The 25,279-nt window shown below is 39.5% G+C and overlaps 1 protein-coding gene across 1 annotated transcript; it reads right to left on the bottom strand.

Annotated features, from left to right (window-relative positions):
• Positions 1-591: 591 nt before the first annotated feature.
• On the bottom strand, positions 592-25,147 carry QTRT2 (queuine tRNA-ribosyltransferase accessory subunit 2). The gene is made up of 9 exons (XM_061167167.1): positions 25,032-25,147; positions 19,371-19,592; positions 18,560-18,615; positions 16,831-16,907; positions 13,456-13,668; positions 9,095-9,294; positions 6,580-6,731; positions 4,373-4,490; positions 592-2,734 (listed from the first exon to the last, which is right to left on the bottom strand). Exons 2-9 carry the CDS (start codon positions 19,568-19,570, stop codon positions 2,503-2,505), a joined length of 1,248 nt encoding a protein of 415 aa, XP_061023150.1. The 5' UTR covers positions 19,571-19,592; positions 25,032-25,147; the 3' UTR covers positions 592-2,502.
• Between the last annotated feature and the right edge of the window lie 132 nt (positions 25,148-25,279).

Below are 25,279 nucleotides of genomic sequence, written 5' to 3' on the forward strand. Positions count from 1 at the left end.
CCAGAAGCCCCCTGGGCCAGAAGGCTCCTCTCTTCAGTCCTTCTTGTAGCCCCTTCAACTCAGGAGCAAGCCACCAGGAAGAGGCTAGTGCAATGGTTAACTTGAGTTTTAGTCAGATGGAGCCAAGTCCAACCTGGGAGCTGACTAGTGGCAGACTTTTGGCAAACCACTCAACCTTCCAGAAATTTCTGGTAGGCCTCAGGCAGACAACTCAACCTTCCTGAAACTCAAGCTAGGAATAATATCAGCACCACACAGCCATGCTGTAAGAGTCAATGAGATATGTGTGAAAAGCATTTACTAAGGTGCCTGGCACAGTAAAATACTCCATAGACTGTGGCTATTACTATTATTTTTATTATGTGCTAGCATAGCCTTAGGCCTCTGATTATGTAAAAAGACAGGTGCATCCCTGAATCTCTTTCCTGGATTCTGCATTTAGTGTGAGTACACTTAAAAACAATGACTACACATGGAATCAATGTAGAAAAATTCTTTTCTAATGGAGAACATTTCTGGTACCATGGAAATTAATGTTTTGTTTAACAGATGCATCACTATTTATAAGAAACCAGATTAGTATTTTTTTAATTAAAAATGTTTATTGGTTATTGACTTTAATCAGTTCAAAGGAAAGAAATATTCTTTCAAATGTGCTAATAAGAAAAAGACCCAGAGAAATGGACAAAGTTGGGTAGAATTTTCAGCATTTTGAATACAAATAAAGCTCATAAATTTTATATGGATTCTAGGATATTTATTAATACTCCTCCAACAATGGGCTTGACATTGAACAGGACTATAAACATATGAACAAGTCCAATCCAATATATTTCAAAACAAGAAGATTCTTGAGAATAGAAATTCTGTCTTTTGTAAGTACCCTTGCCATTCATTGGAGGAGAGGTTACAGGAAGTGTCTGTGAATTCTGAAATTCATGAACTTTGGAATTCATATACATTCTTAAACCACTAATAAAAGAAGACCATATAGATGGGCGCCCAACATATAAAAATATAGTAACCACATAATAATCAAAAACAATGTTCAGTAATGCCCACTAAAATGAACAAAGAGAAAAATACAGCATAAGAATATAAAACAAATATTTTATACCCCTACAAACAAAACAAAGGCATCTTTTTGGTTCTGTTGTTTTTATAAAAACTATGTGTGAAACACACACGTATGTGTATTTTTACAGGAAACTTGACAAATATAGAAAAGCACTTCTAAATAAAAATCACCTGTCATATCATCAACATGAATGTCATTCCTTTGACAAGGGCATAAAAAATTCAGAGAAGGAGATGTGATCAGGGAAGGCCCTCCTAGCCTCACGACCTGCGGATGACAATTTACCAACCACTTTAAAATCCATGGGCCAAACCTCTTTTTAGGCTCTCAAATATCTCTACTGTTGCCTAACTCCTGATACCACTGTATTTTAAATCAAGCCAATAGTGATCAATAAACAAGGATACATGTAAAGCTATGGTTCTAATCTAAAACTTCTTGTTCCCCAAATATTAAGAGCTGGATGGAATCTTAGACATTCATCTAGCACTCTTCACTATGCCTCTCCCCATTATTGAGAAGGAAACAGGAATGGGGAGGTTAAGTGATATATGCCCAAGTGTTACAGCTGAGTAACTTAAACCCAATCCCCTAACAGCCAGGCCAGGGCTCCCGTCAGGGAGATTCAGGTGACTGAATCTCCCCAAGTGATGGAACTTCAGTTAAGTGGCTCGACTATGAATGAGCCTGAAAGGCAGACCACAGTGGATCTGTATGACCAGATGAAAGCTGCAATGCACTTTCAGCTCCACATAGGCAACTGTGGTGACTTTAGGGAGGCAAGTCACAGAAAGACCATATGGTCAAATGAAGAGTGTGCCCTGTGTCAACTGGTCATTGGAGCAATGTGAGAGCTCCACATTCCATGGAGATGTGAGCCTGGTGAAGTCACAAGAGTCATTTCTGGTTGACTGCACTGCCAGGACAGCTTGGGAGGCAGAAGAATCCAAAAGAGGCCCCTGAGAATATTAGGATTAAAATGAAGAAAACTCTTGAATCAGCTAGATTCCTCTTGGTCAGCAGGCACATATCCACAGAGGTCATATGACTTATGACCAATCATCTCCCTTCAAGTTCCAATCCAATTCAGTGAACCCTCAGATTTTCATCATCCCCACTTCAAGGCTGTCCTCTTATATCTAAAGCTTATCTTTGACTAAACAAATCTCAATTGACTAAAAGAGTGTAGAAATATGAAAGGTCATGTTTCAGTTTCTTCTGATCAATCTAGGTCATTTCAGTCATAAGAAGTCTCTTTAGCCTCATGTGGGCAGAGCTCAGTACAGATGTTCCTACTTTAAGTAGACTTCATTCTCAAATATAAGTGATTAAAGTTAAAAGTTACGATCATTTCTGGCTCTCTTCTTCCCACATCACAACTGTGGTGCAGGCTCGACGTGAAGAGTCAGACTGGGTGCCACGTCTCAGGAGGCTTGCTGGCGGATGAGCTCTTTCAACTGAGCCAGTCTGTCACTTTTCAGTGCTTCCCGGATGGAGTGGAAAAATCCAAAGTAGTGTTCAAAGTTGTGCATCATAAGCAGGACACCAGCCAATAGCTCGTTCGTCACCAGCAGATGGTGGACGTACGCACGAGTGTGGTTCTTACAGCAATAACAGGAACACCCTCTCACGAGAGGACTGAAGTCCTCCTGGTACCTGAGGAAGGAAGTTACAATGATATTCCACAAGAAACTGAGAACCCAGACCACCTATTCTATTGGCACATAACCAACAGTTAGTAACACGACTAGCAAATGTAGTGCCAGGCACCTGCTGAAGAGGGCAATGTAGTCAAAAGGTAATGGAGAGCGCAGGGGGCCAGGAGATTCAGAAGTCCGGCTCTGATGGATACAGCCTCCTAGACCAAGGCTTACCAAGGAGCAGCAGCAGAGTCACATGCTCGCTGCCTCCTGCTGAGCATGGTTAGTCACACTGTAAAGGCACACAAAAATGTGAGGAGACGCGGTTCTGATGAATGACACTCTTCTCCCACTTGCCATCAGAACTATAATATTAGAAGAGACGGTATGACCTTTTACTTGCATAGCTTTTTGCAGTTTAAAAAAAACTTCTATATATTCTGTCTCATTTAATCTCTGCAACCACCCGTGGAGACATATATCTTTCCTGTCACTTTACCAATGAAGACTGGCCAAGGGGACAAAAAGGGAAGGCTCTGGAGCTACAATGACTGGGCTTGTTTCCTGCTTTACAACTCTGGAAAGTCACTTAACCTCCCCCTGGGTCTGTTTTCTCATCTGAAATGTAATCAGGTAATAACAATGCCTTATTAGTGCTTACCTATAGAGCTGTTACAAGAATTAGATGATTTAATATAGTAAAGGACACAGACAGGCACATGCTAAGCACTATATGCACTATCTTTTATCAGCTATTTAAAGGAAGTTAAGTGACTTGACCAAAGTCACACAGTCATGAGCAGAACCACAATCTGAATGCCAAATCTCCAAAGCTTCAAGTCTATTGCTGATAAATATAGCAGTTCCCAATGATATCTACAATGTAAAGGGAATTTTAGTAGTAACCATTTATATCACCCTAGCTTTTTAAAAACAGAAATGAACCTCCTTGGTTATTTTTCAATAAGTCAAACATGGTAAATGTCAGCATTTCAGACCTACAATCGAGAAGTCACTACAGAAAGAAGAACTAGGAATTTCACATTCTTTCATAAATTTTCAAGTCTGTACTATTACTAGATAGTAATAAATAAGTCTGAGTCCCTAAAATGTCCCTTTACATAAGACCAAAAATACCCCAGCATCAAAATAAGTATACCAAGTTCCAGAAAAACTACTCACTTGTTCACTGATAATTTCCACTTTTGGCCAAACACAAAGTTACAAGATATCTTAGTTTAGTCTTTATAGAGGCAAATACTTTACTTAAGATTTATAATTTGTATATAACCAAGATGGCTTAAATTCCTTAAAATTTAAAAATCTTTTTGTATTTTATCTTGAAATTCTTATTTTACACTGTCATTATTTAAAGTAATCATAAGAAACACCAAACAATGGATTTGGTCTAATCCTCCTGACAGCTCTTCTAAAACATTAGTTATCAAGCCTCAGTTTTCTGACAAGACAAAGTACACAAATTCATCTACAGAAAAAAAGAGTTCTGCTGGCAATGAACTTGAGAAGGCCCAAACAATGTCCAACTATAAATATTTTATGAACTCATAAACTGAGAAGGGAACAGTTACATAAAACTTTTAAAACAGACTGAAATTAAAAAGACAGAAATCAAATTTAAAAAAACAATCCTTACTTTTTTTCCTTCAGATTAATTTCAAATGATGTCATTTCTCGGTTGCAACTGGTTGTTTTACTTTTCTTTGTTTGATCCACATATTTTATTTCTTCCTGTGTTCCATCTTGTTGTAATACTGAGGACAAACCAAAAAGAAGTCTTGAATGAAGATCAGATAAAGAGGGGCCACTGGGAGAATTTTTTTTATTTCAGGTCCTTTGACCCTGTAATTCCACTCTTTAGAATTTAACTTAAGGAAATGCACACACATTTAAAAAAGGAACATGTAACAAGGTGATCACTGACCTGTAATCTATAGTATCAAAACCTGGACATTCAACTATGTCTAGCAAAACATGGTTACAAGTGTATATCTTATAATCTTACTCTCAAGGAAGGATTTCTTAAAAACCAGCTGGGTGTGTGTATGTTCGTGTGTGTGTGTGTGTGTAAGACAGAGGGGGAGGGAAAGAATAAATGTGTGTGCCTGTGTGTTGGGAGTCATGTCTTATCATAATGTACATGCAAATTCACTGGGCTTTGTAACTGCCTATATTACAGATTAAAAGTAGAATATGGTTTTAATTTATGTATTCTATATGGAGACTCTGGCCCTCCAGGGAACTCAGTTAATCCAGAATTAAATGCGAATTTGAGTTGTTCCCTTGAACTCTTTGCTTTAAGTAAGAACATTGCTGGAATTGCAAGAGAAACACTAGTTACTATGCAAAGAGCCAGCCAGAGTGCAAGTAGAGAAGTATTTCTGGGAATGAGTAATAACAATGTTAGGCCCAAGGAAAATGGGCAGATGGTCCTAGGAAGGTAAATTCGCCCAGGTGAAAGGAAAAAGCGATGTAACCTAAGCATTGAGCCCACGGCTATTCTAATTTTGCTGCCATTATTGGCATGCTGATGTGGAAAACCATAATAAAACCCTGGCTTTTGGAAAGTCCTTGTCACTGGGGAAATTACTGCCTACATCAGGCAACTAATTCTTGTGGAATTTTCACTTTGTAATTGGCAAAAAGCCCCAATTTAGTATGCACATACACAAATATGATTCATAATAATACTTTCATAAAAATGTTTAAACTCAGTTTTTCCAATCATGAAGAAATCTGGCTTTCTCTGGCCCAAAAGGAACTTGTTTGTTCCAAAGAACTCAATACCAGGTTCTCTGTAGAGCTTTGCGTATTCACAGTACAGAATGACTAACAATCACCTATGTGCTGGCAGAAATAATTTCACTTGTAAATGAAGTCATGAACATTTATAAAGTGTTTATGGTACACCTATCTATATACATATGTTCTAGTCTGTCTAAGAGATAGTAAACCTGGTCTCCTCTGCTTAAGAATTTGATCAACTTGATTGATTTTGTTTCCAGAAGTAATTCCACTTAGATTATTGCTTAAGTTGTGTTACAGAAGTGTAACAAATCCTGAATGAAATTTTCATCACTTATGGGGAATAAAAGGAGCCTTTAAAGAAGTCTCTGACCCTACTCAAATTTAAGGGGAGCAGCAGGCGGGAAAGGAAAGCACACTCTGAAGGCCAGAGGGCAAACGGGCCCACAACACTCTCCTGAAACACTGCAGAGACACTTCAAGGGACCCCAACCCTAAGTCTATATCCTGGTTCCTTTTTTATTGCCAGCTAAACATTAGAATCTGAAACTGATTTTCTTGACTTCTGAATAACTAAACAATAAAAGCAAATGGCAGTGCTTCAAAGCAACATTAGCAGAGGAAAACAGCTTTCACATCTCAGTATGAAAAAAAAGCAAAGTAACACTAAGATCAGAGAGGGTGAGACTCCCTGTATTTTAGCATGACGTCTGCAAAAGACAGAGAAGAACTCCTTTGTGAAAAAATGAATTAACTTTTACCAAGCAGTTCAAAGGTTTTCTTTTCTTAGATTTTCATCACTATTCATTCACTCTGAATGTTCTTTTTTTCTGGCTATTAATAGAAGAGGTTTTGTTTTTCTTGGTTCTGCTCCCTACAAAAATCACTTCCGAATATTGATGAGCTATGTGTGTAGTATTAAGTGCCTGGTTCTGTGTGCCAACATGCCAGGGTGTACAGATAAAAAACAAAGACGTAGTTTTATAAAAGGCTGGCTTTACAGTATGCACATATTTCTGGTTTGTGACTCAAGCCAAAAGCCGATAGGAAATAGAAAGAATTTAAGGGTGACACAGAGATTAACTTCAAAAGACCTACATGTCTCTTCAGGATTCGGCTGGTAATCAAAGCTGAAAGTCAGGGCACATCCCCGCTCTGTCACTTGATAAGGGAAAAAACTCTCAAATAAGTCCACTCCTCTTTCAATACACTCGAGCACCTCATCTGGCCGGCTAACACCACAGATGAGCCTGTGAAAATAATACATACAGTGACATGAGGACAACGCCAGGAGTGAAATCAGTCTTTCCAGAAGGCATTAACAGTAATAATAATGAAAATCATGGTTAGCATGGCAGGCAGCAGATAAAGAGGTGCAGTGGAAAGACCACAGAGCTTTGGCAGCAGAAACCTGGACTGGAATCTCAACTCTGCCATTCATTTACTTGCTGTGTTACTTTGGGAAGGTTTCTTAACCTCTCTGAGTTTTAGTTTTCCAAATTTTAAAAACAAAAGCAAGAATACACATCTCATAGACTGACTGTGAGAATGAATGATGTACTTGAAAAAGCAGAGTGTAGTTTCTGACTCCAAAGAGAAGCTAGTAAGGGTTAGTTTTCTTTCTCCCTCATCCCTTCTGAAACAATCTCCAGAGTCTTGGACTTAATTCTGTAGCCTTTCTATCCACTGCATATGATTGTTTTTTTTTTAGTGTAAAGCTGTGTGCTTTATTTTCTTCAAATACTCTTCCATGTTTTAACTGTACTTTGCTTATAATTCTTTTTCATTGTTGGCTCAAGAAAGACATCTTTACCTACTGTATTCTTCATAGCTCCATTTACAAAGCAATTCTTACTCTCGAAATTTCAACTCTGCCCACAGGATCCAAGAAACTAGTTAGCTTTCTTTATGCTTCTTCTATATTTTCTCCATTAACAAAATGTCTGCATGGTGGAATGAGATGGTATTTCTAGAGGCAATAGGTAATGCATTCTGAGAGTGTTAATAATATTCAACTAGGTTTTGCCACTAAAACAAGATGGGGAAATGCAATAGATCAGGGCTGGCTGGCTGCTATTTTTTATGTTTGTTTTTTTACTCATAGTCCCTTTTATAAACTGGCAGAGAAAAGCTTATAGACTCCCTGATTTCTAAAAGAAGTCCAAAAAAAGGCTTATGTAATATTAAACAACCAGAACCCTTAAATATATGCTGGTTTTTCTGACTACAGTTTCCTTCAAGTAATGTCATGTTTTTAGAACTCCTCTCCAACTGAAGCTGGCATTTCTACACACTTAAGAGAAAGAAAAACAATCCCAGCTTTCAAATCCAGTAACAGACATCTGTGAGCATTTAATTCAAAAGAAGTCCAGAAAATGACTAGAAATACTAGTGCTGAATTGTCATCTGCACCCAAATGAAATAAGCACAGGAGGGAAAGCAACGAACACAGAGGACTAGGATAAAACTGGGGCGAGGGTGGGGAGAATGCTGGCTGGGGTGCTGGAAATATCTTGTTCTGGCTGGTGTTTACAAGCATATACAGGAATAAAAATTCATCAGGGCATGCCTAAAATCCATATACTTAACTACACGTTATACCTGGACTTTTTTTTTAAAAGTAGTAAAATTATATACATATATATATCACTCAGGGTGTCCCATGTGGCTCAGACCATTGCAGGTAAAGAATCTGCCTGCAATGCGGGAGACCTGGGTTTGATCCCTGAGTTGGGAAGATCCCCTGGAGGGGGGCATGGCAACCCACTCCAGTATTTTTGCCTGAAGAATCCCATGGACAGAGGAGCGTGGCGGGCTACAGTCCATAGGATTGCAAAGAGTTGACACAACTTGAGTGATTAAGCTTAGCACACATAATATTACTCATCAGCCCGAGGGGTGTAAGAATTACCCCATAATCAAACCTCTTAATGTAGCTCCAGGAAAAAAAAAAAGCATGAATATTCATACCAACTGGGATAAAAGACTACAGTCTTTTAAAAAAAAATAAAAAATGTGGATAGTCTGGTAAGACATCAGCTGTACGCAGAAACTTACGGATTTTTTTGCCTTAAAATCTTGCGGATCACTCTTCTCTCCAGCACATAGCAAATCCTGCGATGGATGGAAACAGCCAGCCCCACTCAGGTTGCCAGTTCCCTTGATTTCAAAAAATACTCCTCCTCACTACCTGCCTCAAATCTAAGAACCTCTTAAAGGTCCTTATTGATAGAACCCGTCTTCATTCCACTGGGGATCCCAGATCTGTCCTCAGCTTTCTGTGATTAAGGCCAGAGTTCCATGTGACTTTCTACTTGTCCCCAGGTTATAATGGATAAAGAATGTTATTTATATTTGGCACAAGAATGAGGGGGAATAATATAACACTTGCCCTCACTTATAAGAATCAAACAAACTAACTCACATGGCACCGTTCTCTGGCCCACATTCTAAAATCAAAGGCAAGACGGTCTTGATGGAAACTCCCCCAAGCAGACTCAGCCCAGAAAGAACATAATCAAAACATCAAAAGACACGCCCATGTAGAGACTGCATACTACACTGCACATTCTGCAGCCCACCAGGCTTGGCCTGCATCCTCCTGAACACTAGCCTTGGTTTGTCTTCCGGCAGCTCTGCAGTGACTGATGACAGCAAGTGCAGTCTAGTCTCCAGGGTTGCTGGATTCCCCTGAAAGCCATCCAGAAGGAAGCCGCCAACAGGCCGCTTGGCTGTTTCTCGAGCCGACCTCAGCCTCTCCTCCATCACGTCTCCACCTTCGATCACTCCAATGATCGAACTTTTCTGGAGGACCTAAGGTGAGAAAGGATTGAACATTTTTAACTGTTTCCAGTAGTGGAGACCTCTGTTTAAATGAGCATTAGTTAGCAGAAGCCCCCTGGAGAGATGAAATCTCAGTTGAAGCATGCAGGGGGATGGCACACTCTCCTTCCTGAGAACCTTTAGGGTTCCAAAGAACACAATCTGAAAGCCATTTAACGAGGTAAGAAAAGACTGAAGAGAAACTGAGACAATCAACATAGGCAGTCATGCTTTAGCTTAAACACACACCAGGCAGGTACAAGAGGAAAAGAACAAAAGCAACAGCTTTCATTTGCAGAAATGGTTCTCCTGGTCTACTCTAGGCTACTTCTAAGTCTCTTAGGACTCACAGACCTTGAAAACAAACTTACAGTTGCCAGGGCAAGGGATAGTTAGGGACTTTGGGAAGGTCACGTATACACTGCTAACTTTAAAATAGATAACCAGTGAGGTCCTACTGTATAGCCCATAGAACTCTGCTCAATGTTATGTGCCAGCCTGGGTGGGAGTGGGGTTTGGGAGAGAATGGATACATATATATGTATGGCTGAGTCCCTATGCTGTTCACCTGAAACTATCACAACATTGTTAATTAGCTATACCCCAATACAAAATAAAAAGTTTAAAGTTTGGGGGGGAAAAAAAAATCTCTTAGTTATAAATAATACTAGGAACTGTGACACTGGCTGGGACAACTGACTGCCCATTTGGAAAAAGATAAAACAAAAATTAGTACTGTACACCATTCTCAAAAATAAATTCCCGATAGCCCTAAAGATCTAAGCATAAAAGATATAGTTATACAGTATTAGAAAAACAGATTAAGTATTTTTATACTCTTGGGATAAGGTAGGCCTTCCAAAGCAAGATAAAGCTTTGGAAGGAAAAGGAAAAGGCAGACATAATTGAACACAGAAACATTAAAAAAATCCCTAGTGAAATATACTATCAACAAAGGTAAAGGGGAACTTACTCTTTGGAGGGATAGCTAAATGTCTACACCATGGACAAAGCTCCAACAAATCCTCTAAGCAAAGGACAGCCCTACAGACATCTAGGCAAATATGTGAATATGAACTTCAGAAAAACACATCCGGAGAGCTTACTAAATCTCACAAGGAAATGAAACCTGGAAATAATTAGATACCATTTTTGCCCATCACACTGACAGAAAAGTCAAAAGATAAAAAGCAACATAGTGGAGGTAAAAGGGTTAGAGAAATGGCACTTACATACCCTGACAACTACAGAGAATAAAAATTAGTTCAGCCTCTTGCTAGGGCAAACATACAACACTTACCAAAATGTCAATACTTTTATCTTTATACATTCTAAAATTCCACTTCTAAGAATATCACCTACAAATACATTTATTTATATGCACCAAAGTTTATTTTTGGTGCATATGAAACAAAGATGTTTAGAATAATGAAAAACTGGAATCAGGCTAAACATCCATCAATAGAGTAGAGGCTTAGGTAAAGTATAATATGTTCATAGTATGGCTTCCTACACAGTTGTTTTAAAAAGAAAGCATAACGTATAGTAATATATACACTAACAGGAAAATAATTTCAAGACATTGCTAAATAAAAACAAGCAAATTCCTGAAAAGATGATCATATTCATGTAATAAAAACCAGAGGCATGCATATATGTAATAATTATGTGTATGTAACTATAAAAAATAAGGTTTACAAGGAAAAATACCAATCAACAGTGGCTTTCGATAGAAGAAGTGGGTGGGAAGGGAGCCTGGAAGGCTATAAAGAGGCTAAAAGGCTATATTCATCCTGCTTCTTGATTTAAGCGGGAGGAACATAATCAGACTATTCCTCCAGAAAGAAGACTTAAGCTCCTGTGTGGAGAGTGAACTGAGGGTGAGTGTGGTTAAAGGATGGAGTAGAGATGACTTGAATCATTGGGGAAGACAAAGAGGATCTTGACTGAGGCAGTAGCGATGGAGTGAACAGGAGAGAGAGGATCTGCAACCTCGTCAGGAAGAACAATCAACAACTCAACACAACCTGACTGCTGAGTTTCCTGGGGAAAGGATGTGGACAAAAATAGGATGACTCCTGGCTCCTATTTCAGATGTCCAGGGAGATGATGAGAAGAGCCAAGACAGGACATCCTAGGACACCAGTGGAGGGTTAGGGAAGATGATTATTCTGTTTTGCGCATTCTGAGTTTGAGGTATCAGCCACTGAAGATACGGAATAAAAGTTAGGGCAATGTATATACTGGTGCGACTGCCCAGGCTAGACAGCAGGAGGTGCTTGGCACAGGCCTGCCACTCCCCTTGCCTGCTGCCACGCTAGACACAGCCAAGAGACTCTCCTCACCCTGCTGCACTGTGCACTGCTCTGAGCACCTTGAGATGAAACTTATTTACCATCCCTGGCCTCGGGAATACATGCAGAAGGAAGGAAAGCTGACGACAGAATCTTGAGGAGCTTCAATGCTTAAGGGCATTCAGAATAAGAGGATTCAATGGATAAGAGGAAAAAATCACAGACAGAGGAAAAGATGCTTGCAGACATACAAAGTAGACAGTTACACAGGCCTGTTCCTTTACGTTATTGGCACAGCCCCATCTAGGAACTCATTTTCATTGGCACAGCCCCATCTAGGAACTCGTTTTCATGGGTATAAGAAGTGTAACCACTAGGGACTTGCCTGGTGGTCCAGAGGTTAAGAATCCACCCTTCAATGCAGGAGACACAGGTTCAATCCCTGGCCAGGGAAGTAAGACCCCATTTGCTGCCAGGCAACTAAGCCTGAACACCACAATTAGAAAGCTCACGTACCACAACCAAAGATCCCATGTGCAAAACAACTAAGACCCGATACAGCCAAATAAATAAGTAAATTTAAAAAAAGTATAACTGTATTGTCTAAAATAGAACACACTTAAGAGTAAAAGAGGGCACTATCAATAATCATATCAAGACAACAGCATAAGGGGTACAGAGAGGGACCCGAGCATTTGCCCAGCCCCCAAGAATAATGTGAAATGGTGTGGCTGACAACACACAAGAGGGATTTGAGGCTCATCTGGCCTTTCTAATAATCACACTCTGTCATCTCCCTGTCCTCCTTTCTACTCATCCAAACATTTACTCATCCTACAAGGATAATTACTGGCCGAAAACAACTGCTAGCAAATAACTGTTAGCAGAGCTAACAATTCAGAGCCGCAGCAATGTCCCCACTCTGAACCCTTACTCAGATACTGAGAGTTCTAAGAGAATGACAAGTAAGCTTCCTCTAATTAGTTCATGTATATTAAGTTGATTAGCCAAAGTACATTTTTTATTAGCAAACTCAAAATAATGATCTTTCTCAAACTCCATGTGCTTTGCCACAGTGGGGCCTGCTAGTGGCTCAGGATTCCTCTACACAAACGACCAGACACTAAAAGTCTCTCCTCTGATCGCTATCTCCTATTCTCCCACTTCCTCTGCTCTCTCCTAATGAATGCCTTCCTTTCCAGCTTTATAACTCTGCTATCAAGGTCCCTTATTCACTGCGACAGCTTCATCTTCCCCAGCTCACGAGATGATGAGGTTACTATGCCTTCAGGATATAGAGCCGGAAGGGGCACTTTCCAGACATACGTAGGGAACTGGAGTCAGGGTGGAGTGAACAACTGAATATTAACTCGATACTAAAAAGGGTCTTGAAAGACTCAAATCTCTGGGCAGAGGAACTGGGGACTGTCACACAGGGAGAACAGTGCTGAAGGAGAGCCAGAGGAAGAGCAGGTGTGAGGAGAGGAGATACTGAGTTTGTTACCTGGGTCTGAGGTGCATGAGAGGAACAGTCTAGTGAGAGAACATAGCAAAGGCCTGTGGCTGTGTAACTCTGAAGCTAAGGAGAGTGATCTTGATCATACACACAATTTTAGAATTTTCAGCAATTAAAACTAAGGGGAGCTTCCCAGAGAGAACATATAGTGTGGGATAAAAAGAGAGCCTAAGACATCCTAAAGAGCAATAAAACATTCAGAGAAGAAGCAAAAATCAGGAGAATAAAAGAGACCAAGAAGTAAAGAGCAAGAAACAGGAGGAGGGGCAGAAAGGGCGGTATCACGGAATGTAAATTAGCTAGAGTACCAGGAGAAAGGCCTGGTGAGTGGTATGGCTTTACCTCTGACTCTTCCTGTAGCTTCAGACAATTATCCAGGAAGAGAAGTGATCGGTCAACAGACTTTCTGGCTCTTTTTATGGAAGTTGCTTCATCGCAAGTTGCCTCTCCATCCGAAAGGCACTGGAACCAGTCTGGCTGAAGGGCCTGCTGAATGGCCATGAACTTGGAGGCAGTCATTTCTACTCGTCCTCCAACACCCCACACCGACACTGACTGCCACGGAACAAGGTGAGACGAATTAGCAAGAGTAACATGCAAATAAAAAGAAAATAATAAAATGATTAAAGCAATTCTGAATTCAATTCTTCTTTACAGCTGGAGAGATGGTGGCAATTCAATCTTCTAGACATGGTGGGTAAAGAGGTTTCCCATACCATATTCCAAATTTTCTAAGGACCTGAGAGCTCATAGTGTCCTTCAATGTCCATTCAAGCCAACTTCTCAGTTATCGCCCAAGAATTCTGTGACTACTTTTCCAGAATCCCAGTCTTTCTCTCTCTTCCACTCCATGCTGTTTCTGACTACACCACAGACTGATTTTTTTGTCTTTCAACACACTGTTCCTTTTGATTGAGATGGCCTTCCCCTACTTCTTTGCCTGGTAAAATACTATTCAAGACGTAAGAGTTTAGATGCCATCTTCTCTACTATGTTCCCCAAACTTTACTAGGCAAAATCAATTGCTCACTCTTATAAGCTCTATCAGCAATTTGTATTTATTTCTTTCATAAAAAAGATAGCCTTTATCACACCATTGTATATTTGTCTGAACCAAGTATCTAATATCACAGTTGTGCCCCAAACACAATCTGGGCCTCACACAGAATGTTTCCGCTCAGTTCAGTTCAGTTGCTCAGTCGTGTCCGACTCTTTGCGACCCCATGGACTGCAGCATGCCAGGCTTCCCTGTCCATCACCAACTACCAGTGTTTACTCAAACTCATGCCCACTGAGTCAGTGATGCCATCCAACCATCTCATCCTCTGTCGTCCCCTTCTCCTCCTGCCTTCAATCTTTCCCAGCACCAGGGTCTTTTCAAATGAGTCGGTTCTTTGCATCAGGTGGCCAAAATATTGGAGTTTCAGCTTCAATATCAGTCCTTCCAATGAATATTCAGGACTGGTTTCCTTTAGGATGGACTGGGTGGATCTCCTTGCAGTTCAAGGGACTTTCAAGAGTCTCCAACAACACAGTTCAAAAAGCATCAATTCTTCGGCACTCAGGTTTCTTTATAGTCCAACTCTCACATCCATACATGACTACTGGAGAAACCATAGCCTTGACTAGATGGACCTCTGTTGGCAAAGTAATGTCTCTGCTTTTTAATATGCTGTCTAGGTTGGTCATAACCTTTCTTCCAAGGAGTAAGCGTCTTTTAATTTCATGGCTGCAGTCACCATCTGCAGTGATTTTGGAGCCCCCCAAAATAAAGTCAGCCACTCTTTCCACTGTTTCTCTATTTGCCATGAAGTGATGGGACCGGCTGCCATGATCTTTGTTTTCTGAATGTTAAGCTTTAAGCCAACTTTTTCACTCTCCTCCTTCACTTTCATCAAGAAGTTCTTTAGTTCTTCTTCACTTTCTGCCATAAGGCTGGTGTCAGCTGCATATATGAGGTTATTGATATGTCTCCCGGCAATCTTGATTCCAGCCTGTGCTTCATCCAGCCCAGCGTTTTTCACGATGTACTCTGCATATAAGTTAAATAAGTACGGTGACCATACACAGCTTTGACGTACTCATTTTCCTATTTGGAACCAGTCTGTTCCATGTTCAGTTCTAACTGTTGCTTCCTGACCTGCATACAGATTTCTCAGGAGGCAGGTCAGGTGGTCTGGTATACCCATCTCTTTCAGAATTTTCCATAGTTTATTGTGATCCACACAATCAAAAGCTTTGGCATAGTCAATAAAGCAGAAATAGATGTTTTTCTGGAACTCTTGTGCTTTTTCGATGATTCAACGAATGTTGGCAATTTGATCTCTGGTTCCTCTGCATTTTCTAAAACCAACTTGAACATCTGGAAGTTCACAGTTCACGTAATGTTGAAGCCTGGCTTGCAGAATTTTGAGTATTACGTTACTAGCGAGTGAGATGAGTGCAACTGTGCAGCAGCTTGAGCATTCTTTGGGATTGGAATGAAAACTGACCTTTTCCAGTCCTGTGGCCACTGCTGAATTTTCCAAATTTGCTGGCATATTGAGTGAAACACTCTCACAGCATCATCTTTAGGGTTTGAAATAGCTCAACTGGAATTCCATCACCTCCACTAGTGTTGTTTGTAGTGATGCTTCCTAAGGCCCACTTGACATCACATTCCAGAAGTGATCACACCATCATGATTATCTGGGTTGTGAAGATCTTGCCACCTCTTTTTAATATCTTCTACTTTTGTTAGGTCCATACGCAGTCTGGGCCTCACACATTATGAATGTTCACTCATTAGACATAGTTAGATACAGAATTATATGCAAAGACATAAATCTCACAGTACACAAGAATCTCTGTATGTTCCCTTGGTTACTGCTTCCCCTACAGCGTCTCTCTTCTTAGAACAGATGTATGTAATTGGAGGACCACATACAATCTTTTTCATCCTGCATAACACTGTTTGAATGAATCCGTTCTCCCTTATAAATGGAATAATCGAGGTCAAAATATTTCCTTTTGAATTCAAATTACAAAATAGAAAGAAGTGTAAAACAGAAGACAAATTTAAAAAAAGGTATCCTAGGTAAGATTAATAGACATTGTTGATATCAATAAAGTGGGTGAAGAAAAGAGTAACTATGTTTGTGAAGTAGCAGTATATACTGAAGTCTTTCCATAACATTGTCCTCTGGGACAATGCAGTGGGGCCGTATCTCAGATTAAAACTTTTAATGAAGTCCTCTAGATACTGTTTTTGACTAGCTAAAATCTCTGGCTATGGACCCAGATTTTTCAAATTCTGTTCTAAACAGCAATATTATACTGAAGTTCTACTATATATAGTTATACATGTGATAACACTCATCAGCAACTTCCCCTACTTTTCCTGAGGTTGTTAAAACTGCAAATAAAGCACGGTACCAAAAGACTATTTTTTTGTCTACCATTATAGCAATTTCTTTTTTGGGCATGTACTTGACCTTTCTCTCCTCCCAAATTTTTGGTAACAGTAAAAAAGCTGAGGATACATTCCTTACCTTAACTCATCCGTGGGCTGCCCTATAAACCACACCATCCCACTATAGTCATACAAACAAAGAGAAGGCATAAAGGGATCTGGAATGGGTCAGCATCCCAGGCAGTGGAATCCTGGCATCTGAGGGATCCAATGGGCTGACTTCCTGAGACAAAGCTTCAGCCTTGAAGGACCTTCTGAGAACATACCTTATTTGTTACATAACCAGCTGGGCAAGGGCTGACTGGATCATGCAGGGAACAGTACAAGAGCGATTCTGGCATGCCTGTATAAACAAAAAAGAACCCCTGAAAGCACTTCCATCAGCAATGACACAGTGCTGTAACTGAGAGCAGCTTCATAATGTGGCTTCATATCCAGCAGGGCAGATAAAGTAATGCTAAAACAGAGTAAATTGCCCACACCCAACCTTAGAATTGTAGGAGGCCTGTCAACATGAATGAAGATTATTTTGAAACCTACAAACCCAAAAGAAGAATTAAACATTCATGTCTAATGACACTGAGTTGCTACAAAGGAAATGTATAACCAGAAGCATGATACAATGAAAAGTGATTAATGAAATATTGACCCTACTTGATTTACTCTGAAGAAAATAACATTAAGTTCATTCTCAATAAGGTACCATCCAAGGTGAACTTGCTACTGGAAAGATGAAATTATACAGTCAACAGGTAACATTATTAATAATAAATGGAGCCTACATCATGGGTCCCTAGGGACAGAATTATAGAAAAATGATAGGACAATGCAAATGGATCTCCTTTTCAGTAAGTTTCACTGACTCAAGATGACAGTTTCTTAGGTTTTTTTAATCAAAAAGACATTCATTTAAAAAAAATGTTCAGTAATTATATGTACCTAAATTTCATATGCCACATTTTCATAGGAAAAAAACAGGATTTTGCTGAAGACCAAAAATATAAAGCAAACAACAAAAATCTCTGCAGTTCTCCACCTTATTTTCTACAATTTCAATTATTATAATTATCTCTAGAAAGCTTATATTAGCTATTTTCACTTAATTATATGCTTGGATATTTTAAAGCCAGTTTTTAAAATTGGTCTCAGATCAAGGGAAATGGTATTATATAAATTCCTCTACGGAGATTACAGGCCATTGTGACAACCAAGTCATCATGCAGTCTCCCTCAGAAACAGCAAGACTGAATAACCAATGGAAATGGATTTTCAGTCACTTAAGTGAGTCCCAGACACTGAGGAAAAGCTTCAGAAGAAAACTGTTTGGAGAAGAGTTGGTTCTCTGGCTATCACTGCTAAGCTTTTCCTATAAATAAATGGACATATATACTGGCATTTAAAATCCTATTTCTGGAACAGAAGACAATATTAACATATCAGAATATAGGTGAATATAAACTCTTCATCCTCTGCTGTGTTTTAGGCTCAAACATGACAAGCCTGCTTTGGGTCTTAGGTGTGTTCCATGCAGTCCCTCACCTCTAGGTCTCTGCTCTCCTCCTAGAGCGTCAGCCCAAACCTGTCGACCACCACCACTACACCCGCCTCCTAACCTTGCTTACTCCTACTCCTCCTTGACCCACGAGATCTCTATTCTGACCTCCGTTCACATGGACTCTACAGCAGGTTATATGTTCCTCCCTCTAGGTTCTCACTATACATGTACCTACTCCCGATCCTGCAAATGCAGTCACCACACTCTATTAGAACTATCTGTTTATCTTAATGCCAACTAGGCTCTGAGTTTCATTAGGGCAGTTAATGGTTTCCTACTCATCTTTGAATCCCCAATGCCTATTCTTAGATGCTCAATAAATGCATATTATATTCATGGTTGAGTAACCGTATACATGAAGAGTCAAAAGACAAAAAGCATCTTCAACCTCCAAATTAATACACCAGAAGGCACACGCAAATAACTTGATTAACTTTTACCTATAAACTTTCCAGCTCCTTCCTTATATTCTGCCAAGACTTCATGATGTTCTGCCCTATAAGAAAAAAGAAAAATATGTAACATAATAATGAATCATTCTACAGATACTCTATGCAACAACTGAAGCCTCCTCTCCTCAGCCAAATGAGCCACATGACAGTAAGTGTAGTCTCAAAACACCAAGTACACATATTCAGGAGTCCCCACTCATTAGGTTGAGTTTATTAGCCAGGACAAAGGTCTTTAAGTTGCAAGTGGCTCTGTGAGAAAGAGAACCTAGCAAAGATCAAGGGCTTCAGAATATCTAGATTTTCTTCTTCCCCTTGTTCCTTTAAAATGACTGTTACTAATACAATCTTGCAGAGTTATTTGATCAAATAGCAGATTTTTCAATTAGGGATAAGGTCAGTATGTACATGACACAAAATGACCTCACTCTATTAGTTCTGTTACTCTAGAGTAGAATTGGCAAGTACATGTGCAGAGACAGGAAACTCTGAGGCTGGTGCATGAAGACAGCCCTGCGGTCCCAAGTTTAGCCCTGATGGGGCATTATGGGCACCATCACCCCTGGGAGCGGCCAGGCAGGCGGTATGGAAAAGCGAAGCAGCTCTAACATGTAGGTCCAGCCTGTGCCTTCCATGTTATGGTCAGATGATGTATAATATTTGATATCTCTCTTCTGATTTCACTATAAAAAGCCTACACATTTTGTATACAGAAGCAAAAAAAGTCTTTCTCTTTACTTCAACTTAGTAAGGTAACCAAGCTGCTGCTAAAGTTGACATGTTGATCAGGTCTCATACTTACAGTGAAGATAGTGTAAGCTGAGCCATGGCAGGAACCCCGTGGATTTTATGCAGCGTGTGATGGGTCAGGTGAGGGGCGGAGCCAGCCTTGGTGTATAGAAGGCAGCCTGGGATGTCCATGGTGTGGTTCCCTGTTTTGCCAAGGTTTTTTATTTTTCCGAGGCGACAGCCATTAACCACCTTGGTAAGATTTAGCTTCATCTTAAAGGGATTCCTCTAAGTCCTGATAAGAAAAGAACATTACATTCAGAAGTTCCATGACGGCCAAAGGCTAAACATTTTTGAAAGAAAGCAACTTACAGAAAAATAAATATCATGTTTCATATACTTCCCAGTCTAGAATTTTTTTAGATATCAGGAATAGGGGGATAGGAAATGACAGAGAGAATAAGGTACCTTTCCCAAAGTCACAGAGCAATATGATGACATCAACCATATTTAAATTCAATCAGGGAAGTTTCGTCTCAGCTGATGAAAACCAAACAAATGGAAGGACGGAAGTAAAGACTAATCATGGGAAGAGCATTCTGAAGCCAAGGCTTACTCTCAGCTTTGAAAATGTGTATACAGAAAGGTCACACTGCTTAAGAAATACTGTTTTGACCTATTTTTTCTTTCTCTGATTTGAGAGGATACTAGGCAACATAGTAAATCTTCCTAACACGTAATTAAATGAAGAAAACAGGTTCCAAAGCAGCATTCCGCTGTTTATTAAAACATATGGAAGAATATATAGGCTTCACAGGTGGCTCAGTGGTAAAGACTCTGCCTGCCAATGCAGGAGGTTCAGGACGCTCGAGTTTGAGCCCTGGGTCAGGAAGATCCCCTGGAGAAGGAAATGGCAACCCACTCAAGTATTCTTGCCTGAAAAATCCCATGGACAAAGGAGCCTGGCAGGCTATAGTCCACGGGGTCGCAAAGAGTCAGGCACAACTGAGCATGCATTCATGGAAGAATATATATGAACAAATAAACAGAGATTATGTCTGAGAAGTGGGATTATTTTCCAACCTTGTGCTTTTAAAAATAGAGGTGAGAAACTGTGGCACATCGATGCAATTCACAAGCAAAGTTGCTTTTACAATTGGAAAGGAAAAATATTTGATTAAAAAAAAAAGATACACTTTCTAAATTCCACAGATACACAGGGGGGAAAAAAATCAGAAAACATTGTCAATTACTTTGTTGGATTGTCTTATTATTCAGTAAAGCAAATCCCAGGCTCCAATTCCTTAAATGCCCTGTAAAACTTGGTAACCAGGCATGGCAGATCATTCTGCAAACTGTCACTGGATATCCAGCATTCTGAAATACCAGTGTCTCTACAGCAAGCACTATATCCTCTTAAATTTTTGCAGGTTAGGCAAGACCCAGTTTTATTAATAGATAAATTAACATGGCTCTCTGAATGGTTCCAACCTTAGATCCTATCCCCTTAAGCACGATATTAAATCACACTGAAAGTCAACCATTGTTTAAAAGATGTTTTACCAAATAAGGCATTATCTATCATGAGTTAAAAGATATTCAGAAATGCAAATATTCCTTTCTTGGGAGCCATAAATTCTTACATTGAAATAAAGTAATTAATCCTTGTGGAATTTGGAAATAAGAATAACTGCTTTCTATATGGTTCAATAAGTGATTTCATGTTAAACATGAATTGTGTTTGGCAGAAACCAACACAATATTATAAAATAATTACCCTCCAATTAAAAAAATTTTTTTTTTTAAGATATGAGTATTTCAGGAAAGGCTGGTCAATTTTCTATGACTCAACCTTCATTATTTCAAGTTATCACAAATACAGACATAAAAATAACTCTGGGGATTTCCCTGGTAGTCCAGTGGTTAAGACTTTGCCTTCCAAAGCAGATGATTTGGGTTCAATCCCTGGTCAGGAAGCTATGATCTCACATGCCTCGAAGCCAAAAAACCCAAAAACATAAAACAAGAATATTGTATCAAATTTAATGAAGACTTTAGAAATGGTCCACATCAAAAAAAAAAAAAAAAAAAAAAACTAAAAAAAAAAGTCTCATTGGAACCCACACAAATAGAGAGTATTAGAGAGCTTCCGTTGTGGCTCAGATGGTAAAGAATCTGCCTGCAATGTAGGAGATGCAGATTCAATCTCTAGGTTAGGAAGATCCCTTGGAGGAGAAAATGGCAGCCCATGCCAGTATTCTTGCCTGGAGAATTCCATGGTGGGCTACAGTCCATGGGGTCACAAAATGTTGGACATGACTAAGCCACTTTCAAGGGAAAAAAGTTATGCTTTAACAAAAGGTAATATAAAAGCTACTTTTTATAAAAATGTGTTACTACATATTAAAACTTAAAAGGAAGTTTATACCAAAAAATTAAATATATTTACAGGCTAATAAGAATGTAACACTGAAAATACAAGTCATCAGTTTACAAAATCGTATTTCTTATTGATTTATCAAATAATACACATAATCTTCTAATTTCAAGTGATAAAAATAGTTTTGAAACTAACAGAGCTCTGAAACCATTTATAGCAAAGTTAAAGAATGTATTTTGCAATCTAAGTTCTAGAGAATTAAAGCAGGGGGAAGCATGAAGGTGAGAAATTCACTTTAAGGTTAATTAATCAACCTTATTATTCTATTAGAATCAACCAACAAGGAACAATAGGTTTTTGAGACAAAAATAAGAACTAATGAAAATTTACTGGACCAAGGTTACTAACACTGCAAGAACTTAGCACTTACTACTCACACACATCTGAGAATGTAAGAAACTGCACTGTCCCACATATTTTCAGAAAGGCCTAAAGAGAAGAATTTGCTGGTTCCTCCACTTACTCCAAAAATTCTGTCTCATCTAAGTGTTTAAGCTTTGTCAAGAGTTTAATGTATATACATGAGTTGACCATATAAAAGTGGAAACAGCCTTCATTGGATAAAACTAGCATGTTTGAAAAAATGAAGTTTTAGACTAGAAGGCTACCAATTTTTATTATTACTTCTCTTCATCAAACCCTTTCATTCTTCCAGTTTATTAATAAATCGGACTGACAAAGCTGCTGACAAGCATAAGACAATGTGCTTTTCCATGTCAAGCTAACTCAATTTCAGATAAAAACAATCCACAACTCTTTAGCAAACCTCTGTTTAACACCCCAGGTAATGAATGATTGCCATTAGACTTTAGAAATGCTGAGAATAGTTAAGTCTGACCATTACTACCAGAGACGCTGAACGGAGAGCTCATCATGAACTTGATGATCCCCTCTGCTGTTCCACAACCATGACTCTGAGGCTAAGTGAGATTAATCAGAATCTAGAAACCAGGTCTCTGCCAGGAGGCCTTTGCTTTTGATTACATCTTTGAAGTGAGAGTAACACAATGTTTGTATATACATATCTCCTTTTGCCACTCTTTCTTCAATCAAAGAAACAGCTTCCTTCATCCTTCACCCAAGGTCAGTTATTACAGGTCTGTGTTAGTTCTAGCAGACATCAGCCACTGTGCTCTTAGATGCATGTGCTCTTAGATGCAGAGATGGGTTCTCCTGTGATATGATGTAAAGTTTAATCTCCAAACCTTTAAAGATGAAATTCAAAGTCCTCAGCTTACTGTCCTGAACTCACTAGGTCAGCTAGACAGAAATACGCACTTGGTTTTCTCCACAGTATGGGACTCTGATGGAATGCACTCACATTCTGCTGTTTAGGGTTTCTTAAGAGTCCTACCCTAAACAGTGAATGGACACAGCATCAAAGGAAAAAGTAAGCGAGGTAAAGCAGACAATTGGGTTTACAGAAAAGTATTCCAATAGATAAACTGCTAGTGGTGATTCTCTGTATTGTGAGGATGAATGCAAATATTAAGAAATACGAAGAAAGCATCAGAATGTATTTTACCTGGAAATCAATATTTAAAAAATAACATGCAACTTTGTCCTGCTTTGAACCCAGCTTTCCTCTCCTAATTACTGGTCAATTTGTGGTTAGTATTTTTATAATTGCACCTCTTTTCTAGCAGCTCAAACACAAAAAGCTTTTATTACAGAGTAATGTAAATATAATATATACACACATACACATAGTTTTAAAATATGTTTTTGGAGTGAAATAATCTACTACTCCAAGCAAAGTTCTCAAGAAACAAACCAACAGTCTCCAAAGTATTAAATGGTTTTTATTTGGCCCTTTTCCTTTTCACTTGTTATAAGTCTCTTCTAAGATATCTGGGGTTATGCTTTTCTTGGTATACAAACATCCACACTTCACTTCCTGGTTAAGTCTTAACCATTAGAAGAGCCATTTGGAAATAATGGTTAGTGGAAAAACTCTTAATCACTTTAAGGATAAGTAGTCATGCCTTTACAAGGGCTAACCAAGATTCCCTGCACCTGTGGCAGCACTGTACCTGTCTTAACACCTCCACTGTCACATATTTCTCCCCTCCCTCTATTCCCTTATGAAAGAAGGGATTTTTTTTTTTAATGTTTCTTAATGGATTCTCTACAGACTGTCATGGGAAGATGACTTCAATATGTTGAGGGAAAAGAGCAAGCTTAGGCGAACATATTGTTTGCAAAAGAAAAATTGCATATATATATATATGTATAAATATACACACAAATACACACTCTACACTGTCTGTACGTGCATATGAAAAAGTGTGAAGGACTTCTAAACAATATGGTGCACTGAGCTAACTAAGAGCCTTTTGAACCTGTATTTTAATAGGCTGGTAGTCTGTTAGAAGTCTCCTCTTGTCCATAAACATATGCAATGCTTACATACTAACTGTAATGTTAAGACATAATTTTCAGTCATATTTTCCATTTTGCTATAGTGTTATTGGTGGCATTCACTGAGCTTAATTTACCCGTTGAAGCTAACTACTTTATGATATTGCATAGCTTGGATGTAGCACAATTTAATCAACCATCACCCTTTCAATGAAAACTCGTTACAGAGCAGGTCCTATGATTGGTGCAGTAGTCTGAGGGCAAAGCTTCTCTGATCTTTCACAAATCTCAAGTCTAGTTTACGTTTCCAAGTAGAGGTCTCTGCATACACTGATTTTTACTGGGTACCACACTCTTAATGATTTAGGTACTATTGCTCCCATTTGAGTAAACCGAGGGTCCGAGAGTTATTAGACATGTTTCTTAAGGTCATACGACTACAAAATGACTGGGTCCAAAGCTGCCGATCTAAATCTCTACTCTGCCTTATGAACCTACATATCCCAGAATGGACAGTTCCCGGGAACACCTAGGCTCAGTCAATAACGACGGATTTAGCTTCACTCCATGGGCCATCTCCAGGGATCCCAGACTTCGAGGAGTGCTTAGCTCAGGTGTTCGAGATCGGTCCAACCCTTCCAAGCATCCTGGACAATCTAGAAAAACTTCCGCATGGGAACTTGACCCTTAAACAGACCCTTCCTTCCTGTTGAAAGGAGACACTTTTCTCTCTGAGATGAGGTGAGGCCACACGATTTGGGAGAATCTGGATTTACAGGAGCCAGGACCCACCAGGAGACCCCGAAAATGAAAGACATGGCGGGAGGACAATCAGAGTTACTGCAACACAACCTGGAAGGATCGAGACGCGACGTGACGCGACTCTCTCACAGCAGCCCCCACTCATTCGAAGTAGGGAAGGGAGGTACTTACGTGCAAAGCTCCCAACTTCAGGGAACTTGAAACTCCCTAGTTTCTCTCCTTTGCTACCACGTGTCCAGCTCGCAAAATTCTCTTCCCGCACCACCGCCTCCGATGCCAGAGCCAATCAGGGAACACTGCGTCATCACGGGGCGCCAGGAAAAGGCAAAGGTAACTGCAAAGCGAACACTGGTGATTGGGAGGCGGAGGAACCGCTACCGTTGCCATGGGTAACTGAACGGGCTCGTTGCGCCTGGGCA

This window comes from Dama dama, chromosome 19, assembly GCF_033118175.1.
Source record: "Dama dama isolate Ldn47 chromosome 19, ASM3311817v1, whole genome shotgun sequence".
NCBI classification, from domain to species: domain Eukaryota; kingdom Metazoa; phylum Chordata; class Mammalia; order Artiodactyla; family Cervidae; genus Dama; species Dama dama.

Bases quoted from the DNA above. Each gene is read 5' to 3' on its own strand.
- QTRT2 (XM_061167167.1), bottom strand. From the start codon at position 19,570: ATGAAGCTAAATCTTACCAAGGTGGTTAATGGCTGTCGCCTCGGAAAA. The intron at 16,908-18,559 runs GTAAAAGTTAAT...TTGTTTATACAG, and splicing joins AGGAGCTGGAAAGTTTATAG to GCATGCCAGAATCGCTCTTG. The intron at 6,732-9,094 runs GCTAGTGTTCAG...TTATTTTCACAG, and splicing joins CTGCCGGAAGACAAACCAAG to GCTCATCTGTGGTGTTAGCC.